The sequence below is a fragment of the Morus notabilis genome, unplaced genomic scaffold, assembly GCF_000414095.1.
Source record: "Morus notabilis unplaced genomic scaffold, ASM41409v2 Scaffold297, whole genome shotgun sequence".
Classification (NCBI taxonomy): Eukaryota; Viridiplantae; Streptophyta; class Magnoliopsida; order Rosales; family Moraceae; genus Morus; species Morus notabilis.
In genome coordinates this window covers 4,206-15,273 of record NW_010357726.1, presented here as the reverse complement: position 1 = coordinate 15,273, position 11,068 = coordinate 4,206, and the positions used below count along the sequence as shown (strand labels likewise).

Sequence of the window (11,068 nt, the reverse complement as noted above, 5' to 3'; positions counted from 1 at the left end):
AGCAAATTATCTTGCGTTCTTATCATTTTTTGAGAAACACCACCAAGATAACAACAAGCGACTCAAAACTGGCTCTTGCAATGCACGTAGGAAGTAGATTCGGTAAAAAGCTCAATTCTTTTTGCTCTCAATATCTCGAAAACTATTGCACGCGTGATTTTGTTTTGTAACGCATTGTTTTTTTTTTTTTTTTTTTTTCTCCTCCTTTTTATTCTCCTATCACTAATACCCTTATTATTTCGCAAAAAGTGAGTCCCTTATGCCTTATTTATTGCGACTGTGGTACATTATTTGACAAGACATTATTATCTTCTATTAAGCAAAAGCACAACATTCTATACTGCAGAAGCTTGTATAAAAGAAAATCCATGAAAAATTATGTCTGCTTTGATGATGATGATGAAAGAGCATCATCATTGAATACATGAAAACTTGTTTCTGTCTGGTTCGATAATAGAAGAGAATCATCATTGAAACTTTGCTTTTGAAGGGACATTATTGAAAGACAGTGCAAACAATCTAATGTGAATAACTGTGACAAACAAAAATACATGGTCTTAAAACTGTATTGGGAGAAAGGGAATAAAAATACGCATTTAATTTGAGGAAAGAATAATTGTGCATGAGTAGATGAAAATAACCATCAAGTTGCCGACTTTTTGAAAATCAATCATCCATTGGGGACACAATATTTAATTACGTGATATGTATTACAAACCGGCATTGTTCTTGCCCAACTAATTATTTAAAAAGTCTATTCAGCCAAAAAAAAAAAAAAACTATATATATTATTTAAAAAGTCTCCTTGATGTTCTAAGCTGCAATCCTACAACGCTATCTTTTTCCATTTCCTTTTTATCCCCATTTTTTTTTCTTCAAAACAATTATTGCTGACTTTTCATGTCTATGCTTCCAGAATTAGGCACAATAAATAGTATGAAATGCCCCCACCCTTGTTTTAATTAATAATGAGTGAGCACTGCCTCGGGCGTTTTAATGGTCAAAAACACCGAAGCTTGATCAATTACCATGAAAAAAAAAAAAAAAAAAGATTATCTTAATTGGGTGACTTTTGGTACCCGATTTGCTAAAAAGATTCCTTTTTTATTTGTTTTCCCTAAATTTTGTCTGATAAGAATAAGGATGTGGAAGTCATTAAAATTGTTTTCTTTAATGATATAACACTACATAGAAAGTCCCATTGATTAAGTTCAATTTAATACTCATTCACTTTACAGATTTAAGTTTTTAATTTGAGCTGAGATGTGACATTTTCTGACAATTTTTCACTGTAGTAAAAAAAAAATTAGATGTGACATTTTCTGAGAACTTTTTACTGTAAAAACCTAAAACTAAAAACTCAAATCGGTGAAATGAACGGGCTTTAGTCTACACTTTTATTTTTCCTGTCAATACTCGATAGTAGACAATTGAGGCCTTAGGCACGTATGCCTAGTCACACATGAAGACAAACTGTTGGACATCTATTTTATTTTAATTAAAAAGAAAGAGACTCCACATCACAAATCATATTTTAGAAAATCGAAATGAACTGATCAACATTCAGCGGCTCAAGCATTTTCCTATCCATCTATAACCGAAAACAGTGGAGAGTTTTACGTTAATTAGGGTAGGAAATAATACCATATTGATAGTGGTATGATTTCAACCGTCGTATTTGAATCAAATTTTATTAATTTGCATATTTCATTTGATTTTGACTAGATTTGACGTTTAAAAATATGCATTATAGTAAGGTATTGAACTTAACGCTGTTAATATGTGTCGATAATTCAAAGTCGCATATTTGAAGCATAAAGGTTATGACAATCATATGCTCACTTTCAAATTTCATTTTTTTAAACTCGTTGAACTTCTATTCTAAAGTTTTGACGCTTCTATTTAATTCCTTTTAAATCTACAAGTCATCGCTGATCAAAACAATAAATGGATACTCATATTAAATCAAAATAATGATATAATAATGACAAATAATGCATGTTTTAGTAATAATTAGTTGATATTGACCCGTCCACTTCACAGTTTTATAAGTTTCCATCTCTAGTAAATTATACTTGCTCACCTTTCCAATTACCTTCTTAATACCATATAGTAGAAATACAAAAATGCTATTAAAAATGTATCTTTACATTTATACTACTCATGTGATCACTGAATTTTTAATTTCAGTTTTATTACAGTTAAAAGTTCTCATAAAAAGTCAGATATAATTTTTTCTATTACAGTAAAAAATTCTCATATGAAATCAAATCTCAACTCAAATTAAAAATTTAAATCCGCAAACTGAGTCTATATATAATATATATAAAATGAGTCGTTATTGGGGAAGTAGTTGCAAAAAAAGAGAGCCCAAAAGACCATTGACTTTTGTCATTTCATGTCCATTCTTTTGATAGGTTCCTTGTTGAAGAAGGCCTTTAAAATCCAATATTTTGTAGCCCTTGTTTGACGTGGTTAAGCCATTATATATCAAAGTCTGGTTTCTTTGGTCCTTCCTTATTTCCACATATTACCTTCTTCCACAAGGAAACGTTGCTGTTTTTCTCTCTTTCTCAGAGCTTTCCTCTTCTTATTATTCTTCTTGATCGTTATAAGCTTTCTTCAACCTTTCGTCTTAAAAACCATCTTTCATTTGTTATTATTATCTATTTCTGTACTCTAGTCTTTGTCAGAGCTTTTGGTATCCAAGTGAAAATGAAGGTGAAATTTCCTATACCAAATCAAATTTTTAAGCTTATAATGTCTTTTCAGTGCATGAAATTTCCTCAAATTTGCTCTTTTTTTATTTTTATATTATTAGTCTTTGATTAGGGTAAGTGTAGATTACTAAATTGAGATTTCTTGTTCTTATCATCAAGTTTATATTACTTCTCTAGTTTTATTTAAAGGTTTACTGGGGGTCAAATATTCTGCCGGAAATTGACTAATATTATATACTTTTGAATTATGTTTATGATTGTTTTGAACAATTGAAACGTGGAAATATGAATTTGCTTGAGATTACACTAATTTGTACTTCCACACTAGTGAAATACTAATAGTTGCCTTCTTTTTTTCTCTCTTTTTCTCTTTTTGTTGCAGAAAGTGGTGGTGAAGTTGGATTTACACGATGACAAAGCAAAGCAAAAGGCTTTGAAAAAGGTTTCTACCCTTACAGGTAAAGTTCTTCTTCATAGCTAATAATAGAAACTGAGGAAAACAAATAAATAAATTAAAAAAAAACTCGTGACTTTTACCCTTTTTTTCCTTCTTTTTTAAAGATTCACTTAAAAGTTTTCTTGCTTGAATTTGTCTGCACTAATTGGATCATTGTGCTGCAAGAGAATATATCTTATAAACTCACAATATTCCAACCATAATAAGCTAAAAGGACTCTACTATCTTTTTGTTACATTTTCTTTCCAGAAGATTTCAGTTTCTTCATGTGTACTTATATTTGTCTGTTACATGTTTGTAACTTTCTTTCAGGTATTGATTCCATTTCCATGGACATGAAGGAAAAGAAGTTGACAGTGGTTGGAGATGTGGACCCTGTGGAAATAGTGAACAAGTTGCGCAAAACTTGGTTCACTGAAATAGTATCTGTAGGGCCGGCAAAAGAAGAAAAGAAAGATGATGGCAAGAAAGATGATGGCAAAAAAGATGATGGCAAAAAAGATGGGGGTAAAAAAGATGAAAAGGACCAGATTGCTGAACTTATCAAGGCCTACAAAGCTTACAATCCTCACATGACCCAGTACTACTATGTGCACAGTATGGAGGAAAATCCAAATGCTTGTGTTATTTTTTAGTTTTGATGCTCTGGGGTTGGCATATTTAGACCTTTATTTATTTATTTATTTGTTGGAATGAAATTGGGACAAACCATGAAAATGGTTAGTCCTTTGTATATAGTTCTTGCTATGAAAGATTGGAACTTTCAAGTTCTGGTCTAGAGCCTTATAGAGTTGATAAACAGTGGATATATATATATATATATATATATATATATACAGGTGTATGCATTTTGGTAATGTTTTTCAATTTCAAGCAACGTTTTGTGTTGTTGTTTATTTTTATGTTTAATTGAGCTGGTGAAATTAATGTTGCTGCAAATACAAGGTTGCAAAACGTAAGAGCTTTTGTGGTTTAGATTATAGAAATTAAAACTTTTTTCTTACATTGGCAATTCCTACTTTTCATTGACATTATATAAACACATTTAATTATGAAGATTATGTGGCTGGTTATATTTGGTATTTATTAAAAGAGGTTGTTCAACATCAGGGTAATTAAATTTATTTTTGAGGTCTACTTTTCTATTTTGATGGCTGCTAAGTTCTCTCTAGAGGGGAGTGACTTGGTAAAAAAAAATTTGCGAAGTGGAATTTTTTATAATTTCATGACAAGTACTTGTAATATTATTTAGAACCTAATACAGCTGATGTTAGCTAGGATCTTCCTTTTAATGGCAGGTAAACAACATAAATATTTTAGATAAACAACCCCACTTCCTTATTCTATCATAAAACTAAACATATAATAATAGCAATAAGATTCAATAAAAAAACAAGCTGTGGCCAACACTGATTTTGACCTCTAGAAAAAGATCAAAGCTCTTATGTGTAACCTCATCTTTTAAATGTACACGAAACAAAAAATTGTTCAAATCTAAAGAAATTCAAAAGTTACTGTGTGCAATTAATAGTTGCAGACTAAAAGAAAACTGAATTTCACAAAGAACCAAAAAAAAAAAAAAAACTCTTCCAAAAATCTGAAATGTCGGTTGGACCTTTAAGCATTATTAATTGTTTGTATGACTTCTGAGTTTGGATTATAGGACGGTAGGACCATTTCCATATATCTGATTAGAAGTCTCTAGATTGAAGTGTAGAGGACACCAATTGAACTTTATGTGGTAGACAACGAGAACTTTTATGGCGTCGGGTTGTGCATACGATAATCTATGCATATTATATTGAAATTTGCAAACCTTAAACGTTAGAGTTACGTCGGAGTTATATAAAGTTAGGATAGGCTTGTGAATTTTAATGGTAATACAATGATTTGCATATTTGAAAAAATTTACTTTCCAGCTTTGAACTTTAAAATCTAAACTTAGAACTTTAAAATTATAAAAGTTAAGATGAATTTGTAGATTGACATGGGTGTACCGGTGGCACTATGAAGGACCTAGTAGACCACCCTTTAGTAAGAATGGAAACGCGTCTACTAGTAACACATAAAAACTGTATTATGAAGGTCTAGTCCGGCACCATGTTTTATGAAACCAAAATCCAAGTCTCTAATTATAAATCTTCTTATTAAACCAAGAAGGTCTCGTTAGAAATCAAAGATTTGGTGAAAACCATCACCTAAAAGTCAAGAACATTCATGTTAGATCATCAAGAATTAATAAATTTGTCAGCGGAAGCGTACTTGAATCCATATTGCTTGATTTCTCTCTAGAGTCGTGCAGTTTGTCTTCCAGATCAATACGTTTTCCTAGAGAACCCTTTAACTTTCTCTCTGTACTCTTTCTGATGATGAGATGTCAGAATGAATGAAATGATCCGTGTGATCTGGGGACCATAACTGCCATTTATTGATAACTTCCCTGTTATCTTTTGATAATTCTATTTTAGCCCATCACAAAAATAGAAATTACTCTTAAGTCTCTACACATTAAAGACCCACACCCTATTAGATACATTAAAGCCCAAAATACCTAAACCTTATTAGATCACTTTTAATTAGGCTTAATCTTATATGACAGTTCGCAACACATAATTATTCACATATAAACTCAACGTTGGATTAAGGATCCAACAGGTCTATAATAAGCAATTAATTAAACATTTTTTTTTTTTTTGGATGAATTGGAATCTCCTATGTCGGAAGAGATAAGAAGAGATACACATGTGACACGTACAAGAGGAAAAAAAGCAACCTTTTCAGATGAAGATATATCATAAATCCCAACACAAGATTATGAGTCTGTATTTATTTGGTTTGGTTCCTTTCCTCTAGCTTTCACAAAAATATAGGACAAATTAACCGAAGCTGTAGATTACCTCTGTAACTTGTCTGTTACCTGTAAACTAATGCCTTTCTGAATGTACTCAAACATAATAGCCACAATGAAAAAGCCAATCCACATGAATTATTCTATGAAAAACATGGTCACACATTGCGCAATTACAGGATTATAAAGGCCATGCCCACATCATTATCTCATCATTACAAGTCATATTCTAATTATTGTGATTTTTATTTTTATTTTTTGTTCAAAAATTTATTTTTGTGTATATGTAAAGGAGTATGTCATCTTCTACATCATTGGTTAACCCATATTCTAACTAATCTATTTTTGTTTAAGCGAAAAAAAACATCCTTGACAACGCCATTCTTATTTGTTGTTTGTTTTATGATAGCAGACCAAGGATATGTCTATTTATTAAATAGCTATAAATTGACAAGCAAAACCAGAAGGAAAATTGTGACCGCCAGCTATACACGTGGTTTTGTGATTATCTTTTCTGACGTGAAATTACCTCAGGCATGATGAATGTTTAGTTCATAGATTCAGAATTATGATTCATAATCATTCTCATTTTACGTGTATTTTTTGTGAAAAAAATACTGTAACGAGCAATAAATCATGATTCAAACCATAGTACGAATCTTCATTCTAAACGCACTCATAATGATTATAGCAGCCGCGACTTTTTGCTCACTTGAAAGAGTGGATAAAAAGGGCATTACCTTTTGGTTAGAAATATGTATGGCAATAATCCAGCCAAAAGAAAATGGGGAAAAAGAAGATATATATTGAGCTGACAATTTAAGTAGCGACACAATGACACAATTTAAAATTTGTACAAAAATATATAAATAGATTTGAGCCATAATCAGGTTGGCACGATTAATATGATTAATAAATGGGTTGGGTTATGGTTGACCTTCTAATATGAATTGACACAATTAACTATATGTGTCATCTGTAATCTAATGATATGTGACATAACATGAAAGTTTATATGACATATTAAATACAAATAATGTGAATTTTAATATTTGTAGGTAAAATTCATTTATTTTTCTTAAAAGAAAAGATAAATTGACTAATAAACATGTTAAACATGTCTTGATCGTGTTAAATAAGTCATTATTATATTAGTTATTTATTTAATATATTAATTAAACAGGTTATATGGGTTGACACGATTAACAAGATTAATAAATGGGTCGTGTTTGGGTTGACAGTTTTAACACATTTAATAAATAGATCGTATTTAGATTTATATATTCTGATACGATTAATAAATGAGTTGACACGAACACGACCCACTAACACAAATTGTCACTCTTAGATATATATTGCTATGCAATATGAGCTTTCTTTCTCCAATGAACAAAAGAGATCGGTGGAGGATCATAGGTGGAATAGAAAAAACTTGGTTTGTGCTTTTGTTAACTAACGTTTAAAAAGTCTAAAGTCATCTTAGTCTAAATCATATTGGTAGGCCTATAAAAAAATGCGTAATTTTAACTTCACTGTGAAACAATGAGAATTGATACCTACATATTAGATGATAGCTTTTTCATAAGTCGTCCTTCATTACAAGGTGCTTTCATGTATGTACATTACAAGTTGGTAGGATTAAGATTACGATGTCCAAATATGAAATTAGATGTCCCATTTTCCTAAGAGATTTTTTTGTTTTTGTGTGAATGAGATACTTCAAGACTTGGTAGAATTCCAATGTGTCCACGAATAGGAATGGCTTGGGGGTCAACTGTAAATTGCTCTTGCATTACCCTTTTTTTTTTTGACTTGGAGCTTTTTCTCTGATGCTTGAGGCATATACCTTGAAATTTCTTTTTTTTTTTTTTTTGTCACTCTGAAGTGTATGACACGCTATGATTCTTTGACTGAATTTATAATTTGATATCTTATTATATCTGTACAAGTACTTGAATATATTCCTACATATATTTGACAGGAAGCTAATCGTCCAACATATATATAAAAGAATAACAAGCTAATCGTCCAATATATGTCAATGAGCCTTTTGACACAAAGTTCAGAGTTGCGAAAGCCATTACTATAATTTATTGACACGCTTATAAAGAAAAGAACCGTTACACACCTTCTTCACTGACATTGGTATGTGAAAAAGGAAAAAGGAATTACACTGATCCAAGCCAAGAGGATGACAGATATTACAAAAAGAAAAAAAAAAAAAAAAAAAGGTCATACATTGAACCAAAGTAATCCCGTAGGATGCAATAAGAGCATCTACAAACTGGGTTAGAACATTGGTCAACTATATACTTTCAAGTACGTAGGGGAAAAAAAAAAAAAGAACTGCATGAATCTAGTTAAACAATTTAATAGTTAAGAAATTACAAGCTAATTCCAAACTAATTAAGTCCTTGCTTGCACCAAAGGTGAGTGAGGTATAGGAGAATGTGGTGATGCCATCAAGAAATCGTCGAATCGGCGAGCTGAAAAGCTGAGCCTGAGGTTGTGATCCTGCCAGCACTTCTTCTTGTTTGGCACCACAACAGGCTCCTTCTTTTGAAGCACAAAGCTTCTAATTCTTTTCAGAGCAACTTCCATGGTGTGATCATCCATGTTGGCAATGCAAACCCTGAACCATCCCGGTTCGGGGCAGTGAAACGAAGATCCCGGCGACACGTTGAGCTTGACTTCATGAATTATGACTTTCCATAGAGCCATCTCTGCCTCAAGTGTTTGTTCTTTGAGCAGCCTATGCAAATCCATCCACAAAAACAGGCCTGCATTGCTCTTCAAGCAGCTAATTCCGACCTGAGCAAGTCCTCTTGTGAAGACCTTGTGCCTAATTCCTAATCTCCTAGAACTTTCAGCCAAAAACCTCTTCACAAACACGTCATCTGATAGCATGGCCGCAATCAGGTGTTGTGTTTGGGAGGATACTAATCCGAAGCTTGACATCTTTCTCGCGCAGTTTACCACCGCGTCGTTGTAGGAATACACAATCCCGACTCTGAAGCCTGGGAATCCCATGTCCTTTGAGAGGCTGTAGACAATGTGGATGAGGTCAGTGTTGCACTTAATGCCATCATCCCCTGCAATGATCTCCGATATGCTCACGAATGCTGGCTGGCTGAAGACCGTGGCTGCGTAGATTTCGTCGCAGACTAAGTGAATGCTCTTCTCATTGATGAATCTCACTATAGATCTTAGAGTCTCTCGGTCTAGGATTGTGCCTAAGGGGTTTGAAGGGTTGGTGATCAGCAACCCCTTCACTCTTATGTTCTCCGATTCAGTTTTCTCATACGCTTCTTCCAAGGCATCTCTTGTCACCTTGAAGCCGTTGGCGCTTTCGCAGTGGACTGGAATAAGTTGTATTCCTGTTCTCCATTTTAAGTCTCGGTCGAATCTGCAACGAAATTATCATGCAAATTAGTTTTAGCAAATCTATCTTCAATAAAAGTTAATTAGCATGCTTTTTTAACTATCAGATCTTTATTAAATCACACACACATATACACACACACACACACACACACTAATCTAATATGATTCTGAGATGACACAATAATCTAATATAATACAAGTTATTAGCATACTGATTAATGTTTTCATGGCCCCACCAATAATACAAGTTGGCTGGTAGGATTTGACAATAATACTAGTGATGTTGACTTTTGACAATTATTGAGCAATCAATGAGCTGTATATAGGTTGACTAATCTAAGCACCCTCCACTAATTTTATTAATTAACTAATTTCCTATCCTTCTCCATCTGAAAAGGTCATTTTCTTTACAGAGCAGGTCAAGAGTCCTCCTATGGAAGAAGGAAATGGTAAACACCAATAATACGTCTATTATTAAACTTTTTTAAGATTTAAAAAGGTTACATACCCTGGATAATAAGGGACAGGAACCAGAAATGCTTCCCCAGGATCAGCCAAACAAAAAGTAACCATTTCATGAGCACCAGTTGCTCCTCCACTCATTACAATGCGGTCGGGATCGAATGTTACTCGGTCTCTTCTAACCTTTCCCATGAACTTTGCAACAGCCTGATGTAGAATTTAAGAATGTATATATAATTATATCAGTGAAAATTTTGATAATAACCCAGTTGAAGAAACATGAAAATTTTGATAAGTAAAGTTGTTACATATATATATATATATATGTCACATACTTCTCTGAATTCTGGCAGGCCATGGTAGTCTTGGAAAATAGCTATGTCTCTAAATTCATCTACTCCTTCAGGCGTGCAAATGGAGGCTCTGGGGTTGTCCAAAATCCAGTCTTGAACCAAATCAAAGCATAACTGGATAATATATAGAAGAAGGGAAGAGGATTTTAGAGTACTTCAGATAGTTAATTATGTTTGAAATTTTTGTGCTTCAAGGTACAAGCACTTAGACCAAATTAAGTGAATATTTGTTTACCTGATTTTCAGCGAGGCCCATTTGGATAACCCCATTAGAGTTGTTGGTGGGGTGAAATGGATCATTGTCATAAGCCTTCCAACCGTCAAAGTATGGAGAGTTCTCTCCATGACCATCTCCGGTTGCTATTTTGGACAACAATTGTTTGCTACTCACTGTGAAACTCATTATTAATTTGGTTTTCTCGGATGAGATCTTCGCAATGAATATATATATATATATATATATATAGAGAGAGAGAGAGAGAGAGAGAAAGAGATGTTAAGATGTGAAAGAGTTCAATAAGATGGAAAGTCTCTCAAGACTTGGTCTGACCCTTTTGCAGGTGTGGATAGATAAGCAAATATTGCAGGTGAGGTTGAGAAGTTCCAACTTCTATGATGCATATTTATAGAGCTTAGAAGTGGTTTCAGTCTTGGGTGGCTAATATAAAAAATTAATTGGACTTGGAAAAGTAACAGATGACTTTACTACAAAAGTAGAGGACTTTTTTTTTCCTTGGGGATGTGGGAATTTATTCCTTGTGAAGCTTCATGTGAAGGTCATCATTTAGGTGTTTCTTTCAAAGGCTTAGTTGAATTTGCTTCCCCCCCAAAGTCTCGGATTTTA

General features: G+C 32.9%; 2 protein-coding genes across 2 annotated transcripts; one reads left to right on the top strand and one right to left on the bottom strand.

The window, feature by feature from the left end:
• The first annotated feature begins 2,532 nt into the window (after nt 1-2,532).
• Nucleotides 2,533-3,976, top strand: LOC21406965 (heavy metal-associated isoprenylated plant protein 39). Its single transcript, XM_010090744.2, has 3 exons — nt 2,533-2,721; nt 3,103-3,178; nt 3,490-3,976. The coding sequence occupies exons 1-3, from the start codon at nt 2,716-2,718 to the stop codon at nt 3,810-3,812; spliced, it is 405 nt and encodes a 134-aa protein (XP_010089046.1). The 5' UTR covers nt 2,533-2,715; the 3' UTR covers nt 3,813-3,976.
• A 4,117-nt stretch (nt 3,977-8,093) lies between these two features.
• On the bottom strand, nt 8,094-10,826 carry LOC21406964 (1-aminocyclopropane-1-carboxylate synthase). Its single transcript, XM_010090743.2, has 4 exons — nt 10,460-10,826; nt 10,207-10,338; nt 9,918-10,078; nt 8,094-9,431 (listed from the first exon to the last, which is right to left on the bottom strand). The coding sequence occupies exons 1-4, from the start codon at nt 10,625-10,627 to the stop codon at nt 8,432-8,434; spliced, it is 1,461 nt and encodes a 486-aa protein (XP_010089045.1). The 5' UTR covers nt 10,628-10,826; the 3' UTR covers nt 8,094-8,431.
• Nucleotides 10,827-11,068: the final 242 nt, after the last annotated feature.